Source organism: Notamacropus eugenii, chromosome 4 (assembly GCF_028372415.1).
Source record: "Notamacropus eugenii isolate mMacEug1 chromosome 4, mMacEug1.pri_v2, whole genome shotgun sequence".
NCBI lineage: Eukaryota > Metazoa > Chordata > Mammalia > Diprotodontia > Macropodidae > Notamacropus > Notamacropus eugenii.
The window spans coordinates 67,724,057-67,750,460 of record NC_092875.1 but is presented as its reverse complement, the minus strand read 5'-3'; the positions used below and the strand labels follow the sequence as shown (position 1 = coordinate 67,750,460).

Sequence of the window (26,404 nt, the reverse complement as noted above, 5' to 3'; positions counted from 1 at the left end):
GAGGATATTGAGGCTGGAAAGGAAGCTGGAGGCTTGGGGGATGTGATCACTCACTTTGATGTCGGGGGAGGGGGACAATTCAGACTGTTCTGCTTGGCCTTGGCTGGGGTCAGATCCAGGAGCAAAGAGGTAAATTGAGGTAGGAAGCTGGGAAGGTATAGCAAGCTCCTCTTCGTCCCCATTCCAGCCCCTTCTGGATCCAGTACACCATGAGGCCATGCCTCTGTGACCCATGGCCTGGACAAGCCACATCCTTTGAGCAGAGCTGAGCTCCCAGGGAGCTGGGGCTCATGGATTTAACCTTTTACTTCTCCACATCCTGAGAGATGAACTGCTCATACATTAGTGGATCAGAATCAGGCTTTTAATTTATTTGTTTTCAGTTTTCAACAATCACTTCCCTAAGTTTTAAATTTTCTCCCCCTGCCTCCTCAAGATGGCATGCCATCTTCTATGGGTTCTGCACATCCATTCTTATTAAACACATTTTCACATTAGTCATGTTGTGTAGAAGATGAACCAGGCTTTTTTTTACCAAGTGCTCTTGTTTTGTTCATTTAACTAACAAGACATTGTAGGAGAATACACCCTGGGCCTGCCATGGAATCCAGGAGGCGTGGGGGACACATACATGCTGGCTGGATGACCCTGGGCAATTCACTTGAGCTATCAGTATCCCCAGGTACCTTTCAGTGACAAATGAGTGGTTGGTCTCCCCACTGTCTGAGTTCCTCTGAGGGAGATCTTCTCTTTCTTCATCATGATGATAATAAACAGTAGCCAGATGTGGGTCAGGAAGGGTTCTTTCATCCTTCTCTAAACGAAGAGAAGGAGCAGCCGCCACCAGGATAGGTATGGTTGAGATTCCTCCCAATGGATTCATCTTAAGTAGAAATCTGAACCAAAAAAAAAAAAAAAAAAAGACCCCAATCTTGGCAAAAAATAACTTTTTTATTAAAAATATTTTATCACTTTTATATTCAAATATTAATACATTCCAGCCCTTCCCCACCCTCACTTCCTTAGCAATTGGGGAGAAAACAGTTCGACAAAACTACCCAACACATTGATCATGTCTGGTGAGTTTATAGGGTATTCCACACCCATGGCCCCCCACCTCTGCCATGAAGGGGGAGAGATGCATTTTCTCAACTCTACTGCGGGGTTAATCTTCATCAGGGTAAATCACTTCATGTTTAGTTTCATTTACAAAAGCAAGGCTCATATTCCTCCCCAAAGTCTCGTTTGCTGCCTCATTGTAGCAGGGAGAGTGACGTATGTTCTCAGAATTGTTGGGAGAGCTCTGACAGGCTCCATGTGCACTAGAAAATGGATATGCTTTTAAGTCACAGCAATTTTCTCTCAGTTATTAGACTTAGTCATAGAGAGCTTGAGCAACCCTCATCCACATTGACCAAATCAGAAGTCCTCACATCACTGAAAATGGGAAATTCTTCTGAAAATATTTTAGCCTAATAGTCGGTTGTCCTAGTCATCAGTCAGAAAATAAACAAGTAGAGGGAAATTAAGGAAAGAAAACTTCTTGGGTAGACCTTGGTTTCTGTCTTAATTAATTCTAAACTGATATTGTTAAATCTAATTCCATAAATTTCTTAACTGTGAGCCAAAAGTCCTTTCCAAACATGTGTCCTTACTGAGGCATCTTGGCCTCAAAACCTGACCCTTCCCATCTGGCTTCTCATTTATCAAAGCCACAATTGATCTGTTTTGTTTTGTTTTATCATTTTCTTTTTTTTTTATTAATTTGTTTTCAGTTTTCTGCAATTGCTTCCATAAGTTATAGGTTTTCTTCCCCTCCTTTCCTCTCCAAGAGGGCATGCAATCTTATCTGGGTTCTACACATACATTCTTATTAAACACATTTTCATATTAGACATGTTGTATAGAAAAATTAAATTGAATGGGAGAAACCATATGAAAAACCACAACATAACACAAGAGAAAATACTCTGCTTCATTCTGTATTCCAGTTCCATAGTTCTTTCTCTGGATGTGGATGGCATTTTGCCTCAAGTCCTTTGGGAATGTTTTAAGTCCTTGCATTGCTGTGAAGGGCTAAGTTTACCAGAAAAATTCCTTGCACACTGTGGTTGTTGCTGTGTACAAAGTTCTCCTGGTTCTGCTCCTTTCACTCAGCATCAGTTCATATAAGTCCTTCCAGGCCTCTCTGAAGTCTTCCTGTTCACCATTTCTTATAGCACAATAGTATTCCATTATATTCATATACCACAAGTTATTCAGCCATTCCCCAGTTGCTGGGCATCCCCTCGATTTCCAGTTCTTCACCACCACAAAGAGAGCTGCTATAAATATTTTTGTACATGTGGGACCCTTTCCCATTTTTATGATCTCTTTGGGATACAGTTCTAGAAGCGATATTACTGGGTCAAAGAGTTATGCACATTTTTGTAGCCCTTTGGGCATAGTTCCAAATTGCTCTCCAGATTGGTTGGGTCAGCTCACAGCTCCACCAACAATGAATTAGTGTTCCAACTCTCCCGATTTTTCCTTTTCAACATTTACTTTTATAAGATTTTGAGTTCTAAATTTTCTTCCTCCCTCCCCTTCCCCCTCTCCAATACAGTAAGCAAACTGACATAGGCTCTACATGTACAGTCGTATTAAACATATTTCCACATAAATCATGTTGTGCATCCTATGTTCTAAAGACCCTTCCAGCGCTGACACTTGGAATTAAAGATTCACAGAATTTGAGAGTTGGGAGGAACCTAAACATCCATTGAATTTAACTCATACTCAAAAGGAATCCTTCCTACTCAGTCCCAGCTCTGCCAATCTAGCTTATGCTTGATGACTTCTAAGGAAGGGAAGTCCTCCATATTTCTTGGAAAGGGAAGTCCATGCCCTTTTTGGATAGCTCTGATTTTTAAAAGTTTTCCTGACTTCTAGACTAAATTTGCTCTCCGAGCTACCCCCCATCCCCCTGCTCCTGGTCCTATTCCCTGGGGCCAAGCAGAACAAGCCACTTCCTCCTCCAAAGGAGAGCCCTTTGCCTCCTTGAAGATGGCCACCATGTTCCCCTGAGCCTTCCCTCTCCAGGCAAAGCACAACCCATTCTTTCCATCAATAAGACTTCTCAGGGCTTCTGTCTACTCTGACATTTCTGTGCTTATATCTCTTGACGTAGAAGGGAGTCGAGTTTCTCATTAGGAATTAGGGCATGTTTGGCTAATGTGGAGATATGTTTTGCCTGATTTCACACGTGTAATGGATAATCATTGCTTGCCTTGTTGGTGGGAGGGGAGGAGGGACAGAATTTGGAACTCAAAATTTAAAAAGAAAAGAATGCTAAAAGGGAATCAATAGCAGTTGAAACATCACCAGAAGGACGTGGGGTGCCATACCCCTTGTGGGCCAACGTGCCTTTCCTCCACTCTTTCCTGAAGGTTTATAGCAGCTCTGAGTTCCTGGCTGTTCAGTCAGCCCTGAACTTTTCTGAGAGAAGCTGCGGTGAAGACAAGGAAGAGAAATCGGAAAGGTGGGATCGGGGGTCAGGAGAGGAGGAGAAGAGCCGGCCTCTGAGCACAGAAGTCAGGTGAGTGGGAGCCGATGGGCACAGGCACAGACAGGGCCTGCCCATGCTGCCTCTGGGCTTGGCCTTCTTCACGGCCCACGTGTGGCACTGGGGGCCACAGCACAGGCAGGACGGGGGCGGGGGAGCAGCTCTCTGGTTGTCCTTCCCTCTGCCGCCCTTTCCTGAGGCATGCAGGTGGAAGGGCACCACTGGCATTTTACCCAGTACCTGGTAGTGCGGGGTTTCTGCTGACTCTCTGAAAATGTCAGTTCCTCTCTCAGAGCCTCAATTTTCTCCTGTAAAATGGGACAGTAATCTAGATACTGCCAAGCTCATAAGGTAGCTGTGAGGAAAAGGTCCTATAAAAGCACATAATAATCAAAATTGTTCAGAAATGGAACCCTGTCCCTGAAGGTAGTGAGTTCCCCGTCACTGAAGGTTCTGGGTGCCCTTGTAGAGAATGTGATTGCGGATTCCTGTTTATGTAGGTCAGGGATTCTTAACCTTTTTTCTGTCCTGGGCCCCTTTGGCAGTCAGGCTGATCCCTTGTCTGAATAGTGTTTCTAAGTGCCTGAAATCAAGTACTCAGTTTACAGAGGAAGCACATAACAGTTAGCAACATTTATTTTGAGACATGTTTACAGACTTCAGGTCATGAACTCCTGACGTAAGAGTCAGAGAGTTGGCCGGCCCTGTGGCACTCAGGTGATTCTCTCAGATGATACATCAACAAGCAGTTATTAAGCACCTACTGTGTGCCAGGCATGGTGCTCCATGCTAGGGGTACAGAGAAAGGCAAAAGGCAGTCTAAGGGGGCAGTCTAAAACATCTCTGTAGAAACAAGACATAGACAGGAGAAAGGGGGAGTGGTCCGCAGAAGAAAGGCACAGGAGAATTTAGAACTAGCTTCCTGTAGTACATGGGAAACCAGGAGGCAGAGAGTGAAGAGGGATCACAGTTCAGGCACAAGGACAGCAGTTGAAAGGGGACAGGATTGAGAGGGGCCAGTGTCACTGGATCATAGCAAGGAGCAGAATGTAGGAAGACTGGGAAGGTAGGGATTGGCAGAGACTGGCAGAGAAGGGGCCATCCTGCCCTGATAGAGACCCAAACCATAGCAAGGTTCCCAGTATAAGGGTTCAGAAGGATTTGGGCCCTGATACTGCCTCCGCACTCCCTCCCTCCATGCCTTTCTCCCTTCAGGCTGAGGTCCTGGACATCATCAGGCTCCCTGCGGCACTCTTCCTCCTCCTCCTCCCAGCCTGAGCGGAGCCAGAGCCCCTCATCCCTGAGCACCACCTACAGCCTGGACCCCATGCCCAAGTTCGCCTTCTCCTCCGAGGATGAAGGCTCTAACCAGGGCCCTTCGAAACCAGAGAGGCCAATTTTTGTGTTGGGGGAACCTGAGGAGCCAGTGAAAGAAATGGCCAAAGCATCTGCTCTCACAGGTGAATGCTGATGGGGGCTGGGAAAATGGATGCAGGATTGTGGGCCGATTGGGCTGGGCAATCCTCCATTCTGTCCCTTCTCCTTACTTCCCCCGAGATGAGGGGGAGGATCACTGCTGTCTGAAGAATACACACACATTTCCCACTTCCACACAGTGGCTCTTGGGGCTTCTTTACAGCCCACGGAGGCCTAGGTCCTGCATGTCATCCCATTCCCATTTTATAGATGAGAAAGTTGAGACTCAGAGAGGTCACCCAGTCAGCAAGTGTCAGAGGATGGAGTTGAACCCAGGACTCCTGACTCCAGGCCTCACCTTCTGTCCGCTCCACTACATGTGTGGGCTGGAAAAAAGGTCTTGGTCTTTGTAGACCGCAGGGCCTCCCTCAGGTGTCCTAGGCTGTTGTGGTGCAAGGGTCCACTTATGCCAATGGTCTCTCCCTGTTGCCGTTCATATAGCCGATAGTTCAAACCTCAGCCATGTCCGATTACGGAGCAATAGCACTGGGGCAAAGAACTCCACACCTCGGGGCCTGGAAGGTGGGGTGAGCCGGCGCCTTGGCGGCCAGAAAGAAACACCTGAGAAGCAGAAGACATCCCCCAGCAGGGGCCGGGTGCCCAAATCGGCCTCAGTCTCAGCCCTCTCCCTCGTCATCACTTCAGGTAGCACTGAGCCCCTACATCCCTCTTCTCCACCATCCTGTCCCACCCCACCTTCCTCCATGTAGCACCCGGACTCCTGTCTGACTGCATCACAGCAGGGCAGTTCTCAGGGCTCCAGAGGGGACCTTCCAAGGAGTCTTGGCCCCAGCTGACCTTTCTACAGTGCCTTGCTGTTTACAGAGCTCAGCTTAGCACTGGTCTCATTCAGTCCCTGTGGAGGGAGGCAGAGCAGGAATTTGTGACTTAAAGAATCAATCGATGAACAGTTAGTGCCGACTGTGTGTCAGGCATTGGGGACCCACAAAGAGGCAAAGCGCCTGCCTTCAAGGAGTTTACTAGTCTAATGTAAAGAAATAGATTGGTCTCCTTGGCCTCTGAGGGCCATTCTACCTATACTCTCTATGGGTAGAAGTTGCTAAGAGAGAAAATTCATAGGTTTGATGTCAGGAAATATTCCTAACAATACAAGCCATCCCCAAGTGGAACAGACTATGCTGGAGGTAGTGAGCTGCCCCTTATTGGGGGTATTCCACCCGTGGGTAGGCCCCCTGGCCAGAGAGGTCATAGCCAAGGTTCTTCTGGGAGGAGGGTTGGGCTCAGTTTCCCCAGTTTTCAAGGTCCCCAAAATTCTGTGGTTCTATGAAATCAAAGCATTCAGAGCTGGGAAGAAAGAACTCAGGGATGATCTGATCCAGACCCCTCCTTTTACAGTTGAGTCAGGAGTCCCTGAGAGGGGAAGTGACTCATCCCCATTTTACAGAGGAGGACCCTGGGGCCCAGGAAGACTTAAGTCACTTGTTCCCAAGGTCACAGAGTGAGTTGGTGCCCAGGCTGGGAGCCAGAGCCTTGGCCTTCCAGCCAAGGCGTTATGGTTGCCTAACGTTCCACTCCGGAAATGGCATTCAAGGCTCATGGATGAGTCATAAATGAGAAGACACGCGTGTTCCCAAACTGTAAAGGGCAGAATCACTCCCTCTTCCTTTCCCTGCTTCCATCTGTTTATGGTAATAGATCTGTATGGTATTTTCCTGAAGTAGAATGTGCTCTCCTCCAGGGCAGGGCCTGTTCTGTCCTCATGTCTCTGCGTGGGGTCTGGGACTGGCGATTAACGCAGGCTTGTTGAATTGAATCTCCACAGATGACTATAGTGGTGGCGCCCTCATGAGTCCCATCTCCCCCCATTCCCTCTCCTCCAATCCCTCCTCCCGGGACTCCTCCCCGAGCCGAGACTCCTCCATTGGCATCACCAACCTGCGGCCACCCATCATCATCCACAGCTCTGGCAAGAAGTTTGGCTTCAGCCTGAGGGCCATCCGTGTCTATATGGGTGACAGTGATGTCTATACAGTGCACCACGTGGTCTGGGTGAGTCCAGAGAAGCTGGGTGGGATGGGTGATGTAGGAGGGGAGATTAAAATGTAGAGTGTGAGAGATGGGGGGCCCTTAGAACACAGAATGTGATCAGGGATAGAAGGCCCCCTAGAACACTGAAGGTCAGAGCTGGGAGTCACTAAACGTTTATTATTTATTTCCCTGCTGGTCTAGTGATGAGAATTTGGCACTTTCATAGGCCACAGTTTGATTCCTAGTCAGGTAACTTTCTCTGCAGCTTGTTGGTGCAGTAGATAGAGGGTGGGACCTAGAATAAGGAACACTTACCTTCCTGAGTTCAAATTCAGCCTCAGACACTTACTAGCTGTATGACCCTGAGCAAGTCTTACTTAACCCTGTTTGCCTCAGTTTCCTCATCTGTAAAACCAGCTGGAAAAGGAAATGGCAAACCACTCCAGTATCTCTGCCAAGAAAACACCAAATGGGGGCCCAGAGAGTCAGATATGACAGTAAAACAATACATATATTAAGTGCCTACTATGTGCCAAGCACTGTGCCTGGGAAAGAAAGGTGAAAGACTGTCCCTGCCTGTCCTCAGGGAGCTCAAAATCTAATGGGAGAGATGTCCTGCAAGCAATGAAGTACAAACTAAATCCAAGATAAATTGGAAGTAACCATAGGGCCTGGGACGTAGTAGGTGCTTAATAAATGTTTACTGCGTCATCAGTACCTGGGAAGAATCTTAGCTCCAGTTGGTATACCACCTTGTCTCCACCGTCTCCTGTCTTGAGTTCCAGAACCCTTGTCCCCTGACTCCTGATTGCGGACTGTGTCCACCGGACCATAGTTACTTTCCACGATGTGCCTAAAACCTCTCTCTGGTAATAGCCTTTACCACTCACGAGCTACACTTGAGAAAACCAGTTCATTGCCTTGTATACTCATTTCACATGTTCAAGAGAAGTTTTGTCTATACTGCATATGTCATGTATGCCCCAATTAGAGCCTACCCCGAATGACAGAGAATGAATGTCAAGCTTGGAAATAACATAGAACATGAAATGTGAGGGCTTGCATTGACCTTAGAATGTAGAATGTCAGAGGTAGAAGGACCTAGAATGGTTAGATGGAAAGGGGCTTTAAGGACCATACAGGCCAGGAGTTCCTAACCTGAGGCAGTCAGTCTGGTGAAGCCTATGGACCGTTCTCAGAATCATGTGTTTAAATGTCTAATACAAAATAGGTAAGCTTACATAGAAAACCAAAAGCTAGTGAAAATAAAGGCATAATTTTCCAAGTTCACGGACCTCTGGTCCTCAGGTCTGGATCTAGTCCAGCCTCATTTTACAGCTGTGTGAGAAATGACTATTTCTGTCTTATTTTTAATAATTAATTATTGAATTAGGACCAAAGTTTTTCCCCTTTTCTGCTTCATCCAGAAACCAACCAGTGTGGGAAATATCTCTTAAAGATTTACCGAGGCCAAGTCAGACAGTAAAAGAAATTCTAAGTTTTAGGCTAATGGGTATATTGATTCTCCCTATTATCAGGATGTCTCTTTGACCAAGATTTGAGTGACCTAAGTCATGTACCCCAACATAGCTCATCTCCCATTTGGTTAACCACAGTTGAATAGGCTTCCCTCAGGAACAGCTCCTCTTTGAAGGGCATATAAACTGTGGTCCCACTGCCATTAGGGGTCTTTGGTCTAAGAGAGATGACCAGATGACCATCCTTTTATTAATAACCTGTTGGCCTTATTAATAAAATAATTAAATTACCCAGAGACTATGTCTCAGACTTTTTGATCATCACAGTTAGGATAACTGAGGCCTGAGAAAGGAAATAATTTGTCAAGATTCTGAAGAGAATTTAGTATCAAGCACCGTGTGCCAGGCACTGTGCTCAGCACCAGAGGGTACAAAGAAAGAAAGGCAAAATCAAGCTTTGCAATCAGGGCGCTCCTCACCTAATGGAAGAGACAACGTGTACACAGCTGTGTACAAACAAGATCTACACAGAGTGGATGGAAATGATCTCAGAGAAGGCTCTGAGGTTAAGATGGTGGCCATCAGAACTGGAGCCCCAGCAGGTCTCAGTTTAATTCAGTTCAGTTAGCATTTGCTACATGCCTGTGTAGAAGGCAGGGGCCAGTCCCCGGGCAGTTAGAGGCAAAAGAACTCTCACTGGGCTGAGTCTCCAGCCCCTTTCATCTGTATTTTTCTGGGTAAGGCAGTGTTCCTGCAGGCATCCTCCCCTCCTTCCCATAGAAGTCTTGCTTTGACTTACTAACAGCTCCTCTTTCCTTCAGAGTGTGGAGGAGGGCAGCCCTGCTCACGAAGCTGGACTGCGGGCGGGAGACCTCATCACGCACATCAATGGAGAGTCGGTGCTTGGACTGGTTCACATGGATGTTGTAGAGCTGCTGCTGAAGGTACCCACCATCCTCACACCCATGAAGTCCAAGACCAAGGGCACTTGGGATCAAATGGGGGCAGAGCTAGGCACATAAAGTAGCGAGTGAGAGGAGTGCCACGGACAGGTGGAGGCAGAGCACCTGGAGAAATGGGGGAAGGCAAGATCACTTTCACATCGGGATGAGGAGCCCGGGAAGGGAGGCCTAGAAATAGCAGCCTCACAAAAAGCTGTGGAGGGATATTAAAAGATGGGAAGGGGAAGAATTCTGTGCCAGGAAGGTCATCTCATGAGCAAAGGCATGGAGAGAGAGCAGGACCAGAGTGGGAGGTGGGTGGAGAGGGATGCGGATGATGGAAGGTGGGAGTGGGGCCCTGGATGCCAGTCAGGAGCTGCCCATCATCCTTGCTTCAGCCTCGTTATCTGTTCTACAGAGCAACAACAAAATCTCGCTTAGAACCACCGCCCTGGAGAACACCTCCATCAAGGTTGGGCCGGCCCGGAAACACAGCAACAAAGGCCGGATGGCCCGCCGGAGCAAGAAGAGCAGGAAGCGGGAGAGTCAGGACAGGTGCGTGCTAAGCTAGGGCAGAACAGAGGTATGTGGGCGGCCCAGGGAAGAGAGCACTGGACTTGGAGTCCCATCAGAAATCCCCACCGTCTCCAAGCTCTTTCCAGTTCCTGCCCTTCTGGGATTCTCTCTCGTTTATCCTGTCTATGTCTTGTTGGCACATAGATGATTGTATGTGATCTGTCCCATTAGACTGGGAGCTCCTTGAAGGCATGGCCTATTTTTTGATCCTTTGTTTTTTTGTCTTCCTGTATCTGCTCAGTGCTTAGCACATTAACTGAGACCTGTCAAAGCCTTTAGCTTTAGACTGCAGCCAGGGCCCTCTCCAGTCATCCTGATCTAAATCTGGCCACTGGACCCAGATGGCTCCAGAGGAGAAAGTGAGGCTGGTGACTTTGCACAGCCCTGCCTCACTTCAATCCAGTTCACTTGCATGTCATGGCATCACCTCCCTGATGTCTTCCTTCCTTCCTTTCTTCCCTTCCCTTCCCTTCTTTCTTTCTTCTCTCTCCACATCACACACCTGCCTATGGGTGCTCTGCTCAAAGGGAATGTGAATTTTAATCTCTGAAACTTTTTTCTTGTTTTCATTTTTTTTTCTTGAAGACCAGCCAAATCACTCTTGTCCCAGATCAGGCCCTGTGTGGTCACTGTTTAGGCCTGATTAGCTCAGAATGAGTATAAATAATTTGTAGTTTCTGTTTTCACCAGAAACCCTGAGGGTCTTCCCCTCCCAGGTCTATTTTTTTTTTAAGAAGCCATTTTTTTACCTCATTTTTTATAAAGCCTTAATCACTGACTGGGCTCTGTCTTGGTCGAACTAACACTTGTTAAAGACTTTAGCTTGAAAAAGCCAAGGTCCCCCTCTGCATCTGGGGCCATCTCCAGTTGTCCTGATTCATATCTGGCCACTGGACCCAGAAGGTTCCAGAGGAGAAAGTGAGGCTGGTGACTTTGCACAGCCCTGCCTCACTTAAACACAATTCACCTGCATGTCATGGCCTCATGTCCCTGGTGATGCCCTCTTCCAGAATGAAGGGCAAACAGTAAACAACCTGGAGTTGGGCAGACCTGAGTTCAAGTTCTACCTCAGACGTTAACTGTGTCGTCCTGACCAAGTCAGCCTCAGTTTTCTCTGTAAAAAGGGAGTGATACCTCGTGGTTGTTATGAGGATCAAACGAGATAAAATATGCAAAGTTCTTTTCAAATCTTCCAATGCTCTGTTCTGCTTATCTTATTGTAGGTCCTTCCAGCATCTCTCAAGGTATCAGCTCCATCCTTAGGTCTGAGCAGGGTTTATAATGGTTTGGAGCTGGAGACTTGAAGGCCCAGAGAAGGCCCTTGACTTCCTGGATCTTGGGGGAAGTCACTTCACCTGTTTGGGCCTCAGTTTCCCCAACTGTAAAAAAAAATCAGGGGGAGGGGGGGAGGCAAGATTTCTAAGATGTTTTCTAGCTTGTACATGTTCTGTGGCCCCTTCTAGTGGCCAAGTCTCAGGAAGGCAAGGGGTCCCAAGACCTTTCCCTGTGTGACTCAACTTAAGGAACTAGGCATGTTGGCCTGTGGGCAACTAAGTGATGCAGGAAGGCCTGAGTTCGGATGTGACCTCAGACACTTACTAGTTATGTAACCCTGGGCAAATCACTTAACCTTGTTTGCCTCAGTTTTCTCATTGGTAAAATGAACTGGAGAAGGAAATGGCAAACCGCTCCAGGGTCTTTGCCAAGAAAACCCTAGAGAGGGTCACAGAGAGCTGAACACCACTGAGACATTTGAACAACAAACTTCGTACCTTATGTCATCTTCAGGTATTGCTTGTTATACCAGGCCACTAGGGGGAGCCAAAGCGCACACAGCACCAGGCCTGGTGTCAGGAAGACCATAGTTCAAATCCACCCTCAGAAGCTTACTAGCTCCATGATCTTGGACAAGTCACTTCACCTCTGTCAGCTTTGGTTTCCTCATCTGTAAAATGGGAATAATTCCAGCACCCACCTCTCCCAGGCCTGTTGTGAGGATCAAATGAAATCGTATTTTTAAAGTGCTATAAAAGTGCTATAGAAATGGTAGATATTCAGATGAGGAAACTGAGGCTCTGAGATGGCAGATGGTTTGCCTGTGAGTGTGGGAGGTAGGACTCAAAGCAGCTCTCCCCTGACTCCCACTCCACTGCTGGTGCTTTCCATGACGGCACCCTCCAGACTAGGGCTTCTTCCCCTGTGTTGGGTCTGGGGCCACTGTGGCAGTCAGTCCGGGGTAGCCTGCAAACGACCCCTTCCTCAGAATAAGGTTTCTTAATGATTGAAGGAAATGCCCCATTTGAGTGAGAGCCTGGTGACAATAAAGGTGTTTGCACATTCACCTGAAATCTGTCCATTGTCCGTGGACCCCAAGTTAAGATCTCTTGCTCTAAACTGCCTGCGTGTCCTTCTATTTTCACACAGAAATGCCTAGAAGGGACCTTGCAGAGTAATCCAGCCCAGTCTGCCTCCCTCCCTCCTTGCCAGCTTTATTTTCCGTGCAAAAGACTTCCTTATGGGGTTTCTCAGAACGAAGAGTGTGTTGGGAGGAACAAGGGGAATGATTTCATAAGCTCTAAAAAGAAATGAGGAATCTGTGGTTTTAAAGCTATGAGTCTTGCTCAAAATAAATCTCTGGCAGAAGTTTGGAGCAGGGCAGGGGCCCCGATTCCCCAGGCACTGCTGGCTAACCCAGCCGGGCCATTTATGGTACCGTCACCAGGCTGTCTGGGATGACCCTGCACTGTCCAAGGCTGCTGAGAATTTAGCCTCCTCCAGAGGAGACAGCTGTGCCTGGGCATCCCCCAGAATGTCACCTAGAATCCTTTTACCACCTCTGAACATTGATAGCCGCCTGCCTTGGAACTTGTTGCATAATCACACAGAAAAACATTTTTTTTTCAACAATTCAAACAAGGGGTGATGTCATTTAAAGTAATTTACATTCAGAGATTTGCCCTATCATAATATAAAGTGATACATTCAGAAATAGGCCTGAGAACTTGGAGTGCCAGGGACAGGCCCTCCGAGTGTCAGAGCTGGGAAGACCCTTTGAACTCAGAGTGTCAGGGCTAGGAGAACCCTTAGAACCCAGAATGGCAGAGCTGGGAGAGCCCTTAGAACCCAGAATGGCAGAGCTAGGAGGGTTATTAGAAGACAGAACATCAGACCTAGGAAGAACCTGAAAATGCAAAATGTTAGAGCTAAAAAGACCCTTAGAACATGAAGACTGTTGGGTCTAGAAGGGACCTTTTAACTTAGAACACAATGCCAGGTCAAAATGCACTTAGTACAAACCATATAGAACGTTGGGGCTTAGAGACTCTCTTGTTTGGGGGTTTTTTAGAGATGTTAAGATGGAAAAAAATTATGTCTTTGTTTTCACTACCCTTTGGTTTCCTTTATAATCCTATGGATTTAAATTTATGCCTTTAAAGTCACTCTAAGAACTGATCCATCCTTTCCTGGGCTTCCTCAGACTTCCAGAGGGACCCATGTCACAACAAAAGTTTAAGAACCTTCGAAATCCCATTATTTTACAAATGAGGAAACTGAGGCCCAGAGAAGAAGTGGGATGGTCTTCCATATTCTGGCTTTCCCTATGTCTACTCCAAGGGCAGTTTGAGCTGGGGCTTTTTTCTTACTCCCTAATGTGGACGTGTTGTTTATTCTCTGCCTTTGAAGGAGGAAGTCTCTCTTTAAAAAGATCTCCAAGCAGTCGACGATGCTACATACAAGTCGAAGTTTCTCTTCTGGACTCCACCACTCCCTGTCTTCCAGTGAGAGCCTTCCTGGCTCTCCTACCCACAGTCTGTCTCCCGGACCAGCCACCCCCTGCCGAAGCCCTGCTCCTGATGCCCCACCAGGTACCAAGCAGTTATCTCCTGTCTCCCTGGTGGTAGCTGGGAAGGAGGGAAGGATACTCACTGGACTTTGGACCCACCTAGTATTTGGGGCCACCTCTTCTTCTCTCTCTGTTTATTTGCCAGTTTAATCAATGTGTTCTCTTAGTGTGAAAACCTTTGTAGAAAACTCCAGATTGAGGTGGGTGGTTAGCTCTTACTACCAGCATGCTTCTGGGCTCTAACGATGCTTGCCTTCCTGAGTGCCTTGGTTGGTTCTGCCTTTTTCTTTTAGACTCATTTGCATGGGTCTCTTGACATAGATTGGATTCTCCTATGTGCCAGTATGGAATTTAATATCTTCTGTATAAGCATTTATCAAGTACCTACTATGAGTTAGGCTCTATGCTAAGCACTGAAGATAGGAAAAAATGAAAACAACAGGTCCTGTCTTTAGAGAGCTTACAACCTAATGACAGAATGCAAAACACTATGTACAAGCAAGCTTTGTACAGGAGAAACTGGAAATAACCCACAGAGGGAAAGTGCTGAATTAAGAGGGATCGAAAGGCTTCCTGGAGAAAGAGATTTTCACTGGGACTCGAAGAAAGCCTGGGAAGAGGCAGAGATGAGCAGGGGATGGAGATAAAGTTGACAAATTTATTTTCACTGAAGCTGTAAGTGAAATTCCCCTAATCCTAATTTCCTTCCATTATTTCAAAACCTTATTCTGAGAGTCAGTTCCTAGGCCTCACCAAGCTGACCCAAGGGGCTCATGAAACAAAAAGAGTTAAGAACCTCTGCCCTTGTCCAACCCAGACCCACATAAGAATCTTCCCCACAACATGACCAACAAGTGATTTGCCTGCCTTTACTTGGAGATTGGATTCCATGAGAGGAAAACACTGCCCCTGCCCCTTTCTTTTTCCTTTCTTTGAGTCCTCAGTGCTTAACATGATACTGGGCACACTGTAGGTGCCAAACAGATGCTACTTGACCAACTCTTTGGTCAACTTTAGCATAGTTTTTAAAAAGGTAATTTATCATTTCCTCCTCCCCCAACCCCTAATTCCGTAATTCTTTTAATTGACGGTTATGTGGTACCATCCAAACCTCCTCCCTCATCATCTACCTCCGATTTTTCAAGACTTTACACATTTTCAATGTTCTTCCTAAAATGTGGCACCCAGCACACAATGTGACCATCTCTAGATGTTGTCTGACCAGGGTAGAAACAAGCAGGCTTGACTGACCCTTTCTTGTTCTTCCAGTGATAATTCTGGCAATACCTGAATCCATAGAAGCTAGAAAACCACAAGATAGCTGGATGGGGCCTTCCACATTGGCCTCATCTCCAGTGCCTTTTTGCGGAAAGATTCAGAGATTTTGTCCATGCCATAGCTAGGCAAAAGCCTACAGGCCAACAGTAGACCACAGCAGACGACCTTCATACCATCCATGAGCATAAGTTGCATAGACATCTGTTTGTGACGGGGTGGCCAACCCTGGAATTCACTGATATGGGACAGTCGGAGGGACTCCTTTCCTCATAGTCATATAATCTGCGTATGTCAGAAGGAGAACCAGAAGCTGGGTCTTCATGACTCCAAGGCTGACACCCCCACCCGCCCACTACAACCTGGTGCCTCTCACAAGCAATCATAACTCCTCCTGTAGGAGTAATAAGCAAGCTGGCAGGCAAGTGGCACCCTCCATTTTGGGGTAGCACACTTACTGCCATGGATTGCCAAGTGCTTACCTGCGAGATCATCTATTTCACTTCTGGAATTCTGGTTTTCATTGCATACCCATTTGAATTAGCCTTTGGATTTTTTATCAATTGGCAAGCATTTATCATTTCTCCCTTCTCTTTTTCCCCCATTGAAAAAAAAGAGAAAAAGGAAGAAAACAAAACCTTTGTCACCAATATGTCTAGTCAAACAAAAGACATTCCCATGTGGACCATGTCCAAAAGTGGGGGTCTCATTCTGCCCCCTGAGTCTACCATGTAGGGCTGCACTCTCCATCACTGGTCCTCTGGAGGCCTGGCTCCTTATTTCCTGGGTCAGAATTGTTTGTTTTTACAGCATTGTTGTCAGGTAAATCGTTTTCCTGACTTTGCACGGTCACTTTGCATCTATTTCTCTGAAAATGTCGTTTTCTTCATTTCTAAAAGCATAATAGTATTTGTTTCTTTTCGTTTGCCATTATTTGTTGAGCCATCCCTGGATTGAGGGCACCCCCTTACTTTATCTTTCTTTGCTACCATAAAAAGAGCTGTGGTACACATTTTTGCACTGTGGATCCTTATCTGGGATTTATTTAGGGCAGACTTTGTTTCTGGACCAACTTTGACAAATCCTGTTGGCCACTGTTCACAGACCGCTTGCCCCCATCTTCTCGTATCTTGATGCTTCCTTCTGTGTTTATCCATTAACCTCCCCACCAAGAGTGTCAGTGTATGGCCTCTTTTGTGTCTTAAACTCCCCTCCAGTTCCTATCAGTCAGTCAATCAATACTCAGTTCTTGTGTACCTACTGTGTGCCAACCGCTGCTAATCATGGCCTGTCCTTCACACCCCAAAACCCAGGGCAGACATTGGAGGCAGCCTAGAGGTGGACAGGGTGATGGTGGCTTCAATGCCTGCCTCTCCTCCTTCACACCCTTGTCCAGTGAGCATTTACCATGCACCATGCTCTGGACGAGTTGCTGGAGGTACAGCAACAGAATGAAAAATAAACCCTAATCTCAAGGAGATTCCGTTCTACTGTGGGATATAATATGTAGGACAGAGAATTATCAGGGTGTTGTTTTGAGGAGAGAACAAGCCACAAGGGACAATCTGGGAAAGTGTCTTGAAGGTGTGGTGGTCAGAGCTTTGGACTTTGAGTCAAAAAGACTCAAGTTCTAATGCTGCCCAGACACTTTCTAGCTAAGAGTACCCTTCAGCCTTGGTTTCCTCAACTGTGAAATGGAGACCATCACACCACCTCTTTTTGCCAGACTTGCTTTTTTGGGTTTTCTTTTACAAATTTTGTAAACTATGAACGTTAATGCTATGTAAGCGTTAGTGATGATGATGACAACTGTGGAAGGCTAGGGCTGGAGAGGGAGTGCATTCCAAGCACAGGGAGCATCTGAGCTCCTGTGGAGCCACGCATGCCTCACCTAGAGTGCATCCAGGGGATTCTTGGGGCAGTGAATCCAAAAGCGTCAGCCCAGCCCAGAGGACAAAGCACTTTCAATCGCAGGCAGGTACTGGGCAGCCACTGACCATTTCTGGGTTCTCCTTAGCTTCCTAGGCCTCAGGGGGCAGACTAGATCAGGGGCCTCGAGGTCTAGATTGCCTCTCAGGTCATAGCTAGCTCTAAATCCATGATCCTAACTTAGAACCTCCCTAGAACCAGGCTGGTGGTGCAGTGGATAGAGTGAATGCCAGACTAGAAGTCAGGAACCCCTGAGTTCAAATCCAGCCCCCAAGGCACTTACTAGCTGGGTGACCCTGGGCAGGTCCCTTCACCTCTATCAGCCTCATCTGTAAAATGGGGGTAAGAAAAGCACCTCACTCCCAGAGGGATGTTGTGAAGATTAAAAGAGAATAGTTGACAAGCACTTAGCACAGTACCTGGCACAGAGTGGAAATCCTTCCTCCCTGATGATGTTTCTTACTTCATCCACAAACCTTGCCATTGCTCCTGCTCGTGCTTGTGGCTTGGTGACAAAAGCACCGCGTACAGGCAGCCTGCCCTCCAGAAGTTTGAACCCTCCCATATTGCCCAGCGCGCAGCTTGGGTTCCTCAGGGACAAGGCATGAGGAGGAGGAGGAGGAGGAGGAAGGTTTGCTTGGGGAGGCAGTCCAGACTCTCCAGAATACCAGTTGTATTGTTTAGGAAGCCTTACCTCGGGTGAAAGGGTCCCTAGGCTCCAGTGTGGCTTACCTGGAGGGGATAGGAGGGGGCTCATCAGAAGTTACTCTGGGTTGCTGCCATGACATTGTGGCCCGGGTGGTTCTGGTTGGGTCTTGGCTTGGGTTCCCACTGTTGGTGTTTCTCATTTTTCAGACACAGCATCTCCACAGAGCACTTCACCGTCCTCCAGCACTCCCACCTCCCCAGCAGGCCACATCCGGCCTAGCTCCCTGCATGGGCTGGCGTCCAAGCTGGGGGCCCCACGATATAAAGTTGGTCGCCGGAAGTCAACGAGCAGTATCCCTCCATCCCCGCTGGCTTGTACTCCCTCCCCAGGACCCCAGCCCCCGTCACCACAGAGGTCTCCATCTCCTTTACCAGGTTACCCCAAAAACCTGTATGCCTTCCAGGGTAAGACCTTGTCCCCTCCAATGATCACCAGGCAGACATCGCGGCCGCGGAGTGCCGAAACCCCTCGATCTCCTCTCCTGAAACGAGGGCAGTCAGCTGACAAAATTACCCCTTCCTTGGTGGAGAAGAAGCCACTGGGGGGCCGTAAGCTCACCCTGGAAATGCCAGCAGGAGATGAAGATGGCCTCGATGAGACATCCCTCCAGGCCTTTGCAGGGGCTGGTAATGGTGGTTCAGGAGACCACGGCCGGGCTAACTACACGGGCACAGCAAGCCGAGGGAGAGACTGGACTGGAGACCGCCATGAACGGGACCAAGAGGTGGTGGTCATGCGGCGCCTGAACCTGTCAGAGCGCCGAGACTCGTTCAAAAAGCAAGAGGCCGTCCAGGAGGTGAGCTTTGATGAAGCCGAGTCCACGGGCCTGGGGGATGAGGGCTCCTGCAGGCAGGAGGGCCAGGCAGAGCCAAGGGGGCCGAGGCCAGGGGCGCGTGAGCAGAAGCCCCCACCCGTCCCCCAGATTGCTGTACAGGGCTCGGAAGGCGAGGTGCATGAGCCAGGCTCTGCAGAGTGGGAGTGTCAGGGCTCTTATCCTCCCCTCCAGCTGCTGGCCAAAGTCTACACTGAGCAGATGGATGGGACCAAGGCGGTTGAGTACAAGAGTCTCTCATCCCAGCGGAGGAACAGCAGAGACCTCCGGGACTTGAGCTCGGGGCAGCAGCCCCCCAGGGTGGGCCGAGCCCTACGGGGGTCCCTGCAGGCTGCCAAGTCCCTGCCCATCCTTCAGCTCTCGGGAGGCCAGGAGCGGGCAGGACCTGACCCTCGAGCTCGCAGGGCAAGTCTGAGAGATGCAGCGGGTCTAACAAAGAAGAGGGACGGGGACCGGCGCTAGAAGCCACACCCAAGGTGGGAAGTCACAGGACTGTCCCATCGGGGCTGAGTGCCCCGGCGAGGACCCCCCACCCCTGCCCATCCCACCCACTCTGCATCTGCCTCTCAGATCTGAGTCAAGTTGATGCATGCGTCCTTGTGACAGGGTGCGGGAGAAAGGAAACTCGCCACTTTCCAAAAGCCTCGATCCTCAGGAAGAGCAAGCCTTTGGGATGTGCCCATTTGGGAAAAAAAATAAAAATCACAAAACACCAGACCCAGTACAAGGAAGCCACGGACTTAAACAGGAATCACCACCACAAGTTTTTTTTCTACGAACTGGAAAGAAGTCTCCTTATTTTTGTAGCGTGCAGGTGCTGTGGGTGAGAGAAGGCCTTTCCTCAGCCGGCCGGGCACTTTTGTAAATAGCCACGGAGGCAGATCCCTATGATTAATTTATTACTTTTATAAGCTAAGATGAGACTTGAGCACAGAGCTTCCGTGAAGGCACCTTGACCTGGGGCTGCTGCTTCCTCACCCAGAGTGAGGAACACAACCTTCTGGAGTGCTCCTGTCCAGGGTTTTTCTATTCTTTTGGGGTGGGAGTGGGGGGGGGGGGTTAGTTTTTAATTCTTGCCTCAAACAGTAGCGTTGTCCCAGTGCCCAGGGCTTCAGCCAGGGCTTGTGGGGCTCCGGATCTGGCTGTGACAGAGCTGGGGAAGGGCTGGACACTGCCCTGCTGTCTCCCTTCCACCATCCCCTGGGCAGGAGGGGGAGAGGGCTCTTTCTGCTAAAGTCAGTTCCCTGGCCCTGCTCAAGGGTGGACAGAAGTTCTATGTAGTCGAAGGTGTCTGGATTGGGCTGTGTGATTCAGATGCAATAGAACAAATGCCCCCCCAAAACAAAACCAGAAGCCCAGTTTTTTCCTTTGGTGAGATGCCCACCCCCCTCACCCCCAGTCCCATCCACATGCAGAGCAGAAATGGCAGAACTTCCCTTAAATGTTTGTCACAGACTAGCTGCAGGCCCCTTCTCCATGCCCGGTGACCTCAAAGAAGGAAAAGTTAGGGCTGGAAGGATTTTCTTCCTCTCCACCCTACCACCCAGACAACCCTGCATGTTTACATAAACCAGCACTTTGGGAGAGCCCTGGATTTGAGCCTCTGGGGATACCTTCTGAGAAAACACAAGTTCTCATGGGATGTCAGGATTGAGGAGGGATTTTCCTGGACAGTTTTAAAGTCACTGAGTAATGTCAGAGCTGGGAGGGCCCTTAGAACACAAGATGTGAGAACTGAAAGGACCCTTAGAACCCATGATGACAGAACTGAGAGCTGAGAATATTAGAGGTGATGTAACTTACCTGAGACCACATAGTGGCAGAGCTGGGCCTAGAACCTGACTAGAACCTTGCCTCCCAGCCCTGGGAGCACTGCCCCATTGCTACCAGAAGCCAGCTGAGAGTTCCCCTGCACTGTTTTTCTCCCTATCACCCCTGCAAACTCCCTTCATCAGCATTTTCTTCCTTTGGGACATAGGGCTTCTGCTCCTTGTCTCTGGTCTCAATCACTGGTTTTAACCTTGTGTCTCAAGTGTCTGAACTTCCACTATCTCCTTGTAGAGAAAAATGGAATTAGGTATGGGAATGTCTGAGAATGAGCACAGTCCTGTAACTTAGCACGTTTTTAATTTAGAGATCCCAGTCATTGTCCTCTTTAGTTCACCTAGCATACCTCTATTGACATTTTCCCTAACCCATCGTTTGAACTAGAGAGGTATTTTAAAGGCTGGAATGAGGTGGGGCAGCGATGCCCATGGGAACAGCAAGGGAAAACCTTGACTCCTTGTGAAATTCAGTCTGGCCTACTCTGAAGGGTGACAGTAGAGATTTCCATCACCAGAGAAGGCTTCTCTTTCTGTAGCTTGGCCTGTATGAGACTGAGTTCCTGAGCTGGGCTTTTCCCCATCATCCCGGGGACAGACAGAAGACTAGCTCCTTATCCATTCATCTTCCTTCTAGGGAGTCAAACCTGCCTCACGATAGTGGGGAGCAGGCTGTATGAACCTCAGCTGAAAACAGATGGAATTTCCACCCTGCAGGATGTTAAGATTATGGATTAACTCTCTGGGTTGTTGTTTTTAAACTGTTTGAGACTTATTTGCAGGGCCTAAAAGGTCTGAAATTCCTTGACAGATCTAATTGACTTGGGAGCATAGGATGGTAGGGAAAAAGTCAAGGGCCCTTAATTGGCTTTGTGACTTCAGTTTCCTCATCTGAGGAATGAGAGGAGTGGGCTTATTGCAGCACTCTAAGATCCTTTCAGTTCTAAATCCATCGGCCAGTGATCCTCTGTGCAGGTAGCCCCTCCATCAACGTCGGTAACAACCCCTCTTAGTAGACAGTCTGTCGTGGCTGAAAAAATGAGTCATTTTATGGCCAGCCTTAAAGTGACAACAGATCCAAGAGTGGACGCTAATACACAGAGCCTTTTCAGCCTGTTAGGACCTACAGACCCCAGGGTCACTGCTACACCAGGAAGCATCGAGTGAAGGTTCATACTGAGTCAGCTCATTGGGGGAATATGGAGGACATCCCTTCCTTGGCCCCACCAGTTTAAACCTCTCAGTTTCAAAGGGAGCGTTGGGAAGTAGATGTTGATGCTATTAAGGTTAAGAGATGCATCTTTACTTACTCGAACCACAGGCATTTATTAAGCCCTTGCTGTACCCCTAAGCCCATGTACAGTGAGACCAGTCCCTGCCCACTTTACTGGGTGCTTCCATTCTGCTGAAGTAAACTCAGGCTTTTGTATGAGCTCATGGTCCCAAGCTGGGAGTTGCCTCCCCTCCCCATAGTCCAAAGGAAAAGGTTGTTGAATGGCAAGCTTTGGTTTTCTGGAATAGGATTGTTCAGAAAAAAAAAATTGGGGGGGGAGGGTAAGGGGTAACGATGTGTAAATTTCCCAAATATATTTTAACATCTTTTTCAATTCCTTTACCCTTGGCCCCTGTTTGAGCTTGAGGATTTGCATTCTGCCCTCTTTAATTATCTGTATTCAGATGATGCTTTAAAATAATGTCATTTCCTGTCTGTTTTCTCAACACCAGGGGAATAGATGGAGCAAAGTTTTCTTTCTCCCTTCCAATTTGACATTTGATTTCCCAAGATGTTAAGCATCAATGGGGGTTTCCCCTGTGGTCCTTAGTAGACAGTTTCGCAAGGTGCTGGAGGCAAGTCTATGCTTTCCCAATCGAGTCCTTAAACCACACTCCAGCCCTCGGGCTTATAGAGGCAGGGGTAGGGAACCTTCAGTCTTTGGATGGTCAGAAGGCTACCTTCAGGCTTTACCAGCCCTGATCAAAGGTTTTCCCAGTGGCTAGAAGAGCCCACTTGATATAGCCCAGGCTCAGTCTCAGTGATATGACCTTGCTTCCCTGAATGATCATCCCTATTTTATCCTCTTCTTATTTCCCATATTTTTACCATTTGTGTGTATCCATCTGAGGTCATGATCCCTCCTTGGATTTTGATTCCTATAAATCATCGCCACCCCCACCAATCCCCCATTGCCATTCCCTCTTCTAGAAGCTAGCCTAGTGCCTGGCATGTAGTAGGTGTTTAATAAAAGAAAAATCCCAGTGACCCAGAGAGAGCTTTCCTGATGGACTCTGCACAAGGTCACGAGTCCACTCAGCCGTGGTTTATTAAATCATTTATTAAACACCCATTAAGAGACTCGGAAGTGGGTCAGGGTCAAGCCTAAAAGGCGGTCATCGATCTCATGATGCAGCTGATGTCAGCAGAGAACACAGAGTATTAGGTCAGGAGGCCTCGGCTTCAGGCCATGGCTTCTTCCTACTTTTTTTGTACTTGAATCCCTTCAGTGGTCTGATGAAACCAATATAGTTCCCTTCTCAGAATTATGTTTTCAAATAATTGAAAGAAATGGGGCAGCTAGGTAGCACAGTGGATAGAACACTGGCCCTGGAATCAGGAGGACCTGAGTTCAAATCTGGCCTCAGACACTAGCTCTGTGACCCTGGGTAAGTCATTTAACCCCAATTGTCTCATTCCCCCCCACACAAAAAAAAAATGAAGGAAATGCCAAGTTTCCATTAAAAGTTAATGAAAATAAAGATGTCATTTTGTTTGCAGACCCCCTGATATCTATGCACAGACTCCTTGGGGTGGGGGGGTATCTGTGGACCCCAGGTTAAGAACTGCTCCAGAACCAGTTCTGTGCCCACCTTACCATGGGACCTTTGGCCAGTCACTTTCTTTCCACGGGCTTTAAATTTCCACCCCTGTAATATGAAGGGGCTGGATTAGCTCGGCAATTCTTAACCTCTTGTGTGTGTCCTGACACCCCTTTACAAGAATCATATTTTTAAATGCCTAAAACAAAATATGCAGGATTAAAATGAAACTTAGGTTGATCTGTAGCTATCAAAAAACTACATGATGATAGTTTAAGAACCCCCTCGTTTAAGTAATATCCTGCTGAAGTTGGTACCTTCTTCCTATCGGAGGCAGCTGGGTGGCCCAGTGGATAAAGGACTGGGAGGACTTGAGTTCAAATCCCACCTCAAACACTTACTAGCTGTGTGACTCCAGGCAAGTTACCTCACTTCTGTTTGCCTCACTTCTCTTATCTATAAAATGGGGACAATAACAGCACCTACCTCGAAAGTTGTGAGGATCAAATGCAATGTTTGTAAAGTGGTTAGTGCAGTGCCTTGCACGTGGTAGGTATTTGATAATGAGTATTTCTTTCCCCTCTCACCAGAGAGAGCCCCCTTAGGGTCTCTTTTCCAATATCATGCCATCTGATGTAAACTTTTTTGAATTACAGAATGGCAGATCTGGAAGGACCTTAGAATACACATAGAATGTTAAAACTGGCAAAGAGGTCAGGGCTGGGAGGAATCTTTAGAAGGATTCTTTGAGCTGAAGGTGTTGATGTGTTCCCTCTCCTGAGAAGTCTTCCGACAGAGACAAGGAGACCCCTTCTGTGTGTTACTGTAGGGGGGTTCCAGTTAAGACTGAGGACCTTAGCTCAAAGATTCTGAAAAGGAGCTTATAGTCCAGTGGATCCATTTTACTGGAGGCTTGCCCAAGGTCTCATCTTGGCAGCCAGTTGCAAAGTCAGGTCTGGCCTTCCTGGCCCCTTAACCGTGCTGACAAGGCTCACACCTCTTTTCCGAGGCCAGACAAAACTGAAAGCAGTAGAGAAAGGAGGGAAGTCCATTATCCAGCAATACTGGGCTTGGATTGGGGCGAGATGTCCATCTGTAAGACAAAAAATGTGGGTGCACATGTTAGAGGCTTCAGGACCATCTGTAGTACTAGTGTATGACAAAACCAAGAGTGGTGTCCCCTATCTGTGATTGCTGCTACTGGCGAAGCTCAGGATTCTGAGCTTCAGCGGGCTAAGCCAGTCATCAATTTGGGGAAGCCCCTGGGAGTAAGGGGCCACCGGGCCTGCCCAAGGGGTAAACTGGCTCAGATTGGAAACAGAAGGTTGGAACCCCTCTGATAAACAGTGGGATCAGTCCTGGGAGTGAGAGACCAAGCCTCAAAAAAAAAAGTTTATGATGAAGGAACTTTGACTTTGCAGGGACTTTCCAGGGCTAGTTTGCTAGCATAACCCCCATGGATCTGTTTCTCTTGAGTTTCCTTTAAAACAGGAAATAGCCATTTTTAAATGATTTTTTTCTCTTGAAGCCAGGTGGTTGCATCCTTTAAGACTTAATGGCTTAGCCACAAGTCTAATCTTGGATTCTTCCATACCTTAGATGTTCAGCAAAGCATTTATTATAGTAGAAACTGGAACCGCCCCATCCAACCCAGAGAAAACCTTGCATTGTAACCTGTGTGAACTCTCATGTTGTGTGACAATGATCTTGTCTTCCTCTTGTAGGAAGCCCCAAGAGCTCGCCCACAGAATTCCCACAGGGTCTCAGCTGACTTCCCGAAGCTTGTTCATGGATGTATACAAGTAAATCTGGCATGAACACTTGTACATCTCAGCGTATTGAGCAAGACAGGCATTTGTTTAGGTAGTGTTCTGGCCTCTTCTGACCTGCAGCCTAGAAGTCCAGCTTGTACATAGTTGCTGTTAGAGGTACATCCCTTGGTCAGAGAAACACATCATGAATGAATGGCCCATGCTCCTATTGTCTGGGACCAAAAAGTAATCCATCTACACCTGGAAAGAGTCTTGCTGGCCACCTTGGACCAATGAAGTGGCCATACCATTAGTCAGTGAGTGTCAGGAGTGGAATTTAAACCCAGGTCTCCCTGGCTCCAAATCTAGTGCTCTTGCCCCTCTGCCACCCTGATCTAACCCCCTCGTTTTACAGATGAGTAAACCGAGGCCTGGAGGAAAAGGGATTTGCCCAAGTTCATAAGCACAGGAGCCAGGGCTAAGAAGCCAGATTTCCTGAGGACCAAGCCCTTCTCCCTGCCCTGCTTCCTTATTCATTTAAATCCAGAGAGGAAAAGAGGATGTTCAGATGAGGAAATTCTACCCCAAATTCTAGAGGGAATAATTCATCTAAAGAACCTAGGAAATATTCAGCATGTCTATGGGACTTTAAAAAATTTTTTCCCAGCTCCCTCCCCCCAAAAAAGTTGGAATGTCAGGAGAAATGCCTGGGTTAACATCTTCTTTGTCTTTGGGAAAAGAAACATTTCATTTAATTAAGACTTGTGATGGGAAACTCAGCCACGGCATAAGTTGTCTGCTTGCTCCTATGGTTTTCAGGACAAGAATTAGCTGTATCCACTTCTCCCCCTTAACGGCTCAAGCCCCAGTCCTTTAACTGTGGGGGGTGAGGGGGACATTTTCCCATCCTGCCCCCTTCAGAAACCTGCTGTAGCCAGGGCTCTGTGTAAGCTGGTGAGCTTCGGACACTCCCTGACCCCTCTTGTGATGGTGAGTTTGTATGAAGTCAGAGCTGCACCTTCCCGTTGCCCTTGTTTTCTACGCCTTCAATGTTTACATTTTGGTATGCATGTGTGCGATTACTGGGGTTACGCTCTTGCCTCAGTTTGTGCTGAGAATCCTGGGCACCAGGCCTTTTACATGTCAAATTTCTAGACCTGTACAGTTTGTATTGCCGCTGGTGAGTGTCAGTATCACATTGCTGGCCCATGTCAAGTGTGATTTTGTTTTCATGTGACCAAAGCATTTGGGTAGTTCCCCCCTTTTCCCTTCCCTGCTCCCACCCCCAGGCTTCTAGGTGTGTTGGGCCTAGTTCCTTTGCTCATTGCCCTTCCTGTCACCCAAAGATGGGTTTCCCTCTGCACAGAAGACAGAGGCCCCCCCCCGCCCATTCCATCGCTAGCTGGCCACAGTGCATGACTCA

General features: G+C 47.8%; 1 protein-coding gene across 5 annotated transcripts in view; it reads left to right on the top strand.

Annotated features, from left to right (window-relative positions):
- The window catches only part of MAST3 (microtubule associated serine/threonine kinase 3), an 85,240-nt gene extending 65,931 nt beyond the window's left edge, over window positions 1-19,309 (top strand). For all 5 annotated transcript variants that reach the window (XM_072601667.1, XM_072601664.1, XM_072601663.1 and 2 more), the window contains 8 exons: window positions 3,429-3,577; window positions 4,760-5,004; window positions 5,462-5,665; window positions 6,804-7,030; window positions 9,309-9,431; window positions 9,847-9,983; window positions 13,689-13,870; window positions 17,908-19,309. In XM_072601667.1, coding sequence (XP_072457768.1) covers window positions 3,429-3,577; window positions 4,760-5,004; window positions 5,462-5,665; window positions 6,804-7,030; window positions 9,309-9,431; window positions 9,847-9,983; window positions 13,689-13,870; window positions 17,908-19,055 — 2,415 coding nt within the window. In that variant the 3' untranslated portion in view covers window positions 19,056-19,309. The remainder of the gene's footprint in view (window positions 1-3,428; window positions 3,578-4,759; window positions 5,005-5,461; window positions 5,666-6,803; window positions 7,031-9,308; window positions 9,432-9,846; window positions 9,984-13,688; window positions 13,871-17,907) is intronic.
- The last annotated feature ends 7,095 nt before the right edge of the window (window positions 19,310-26,404 follow it).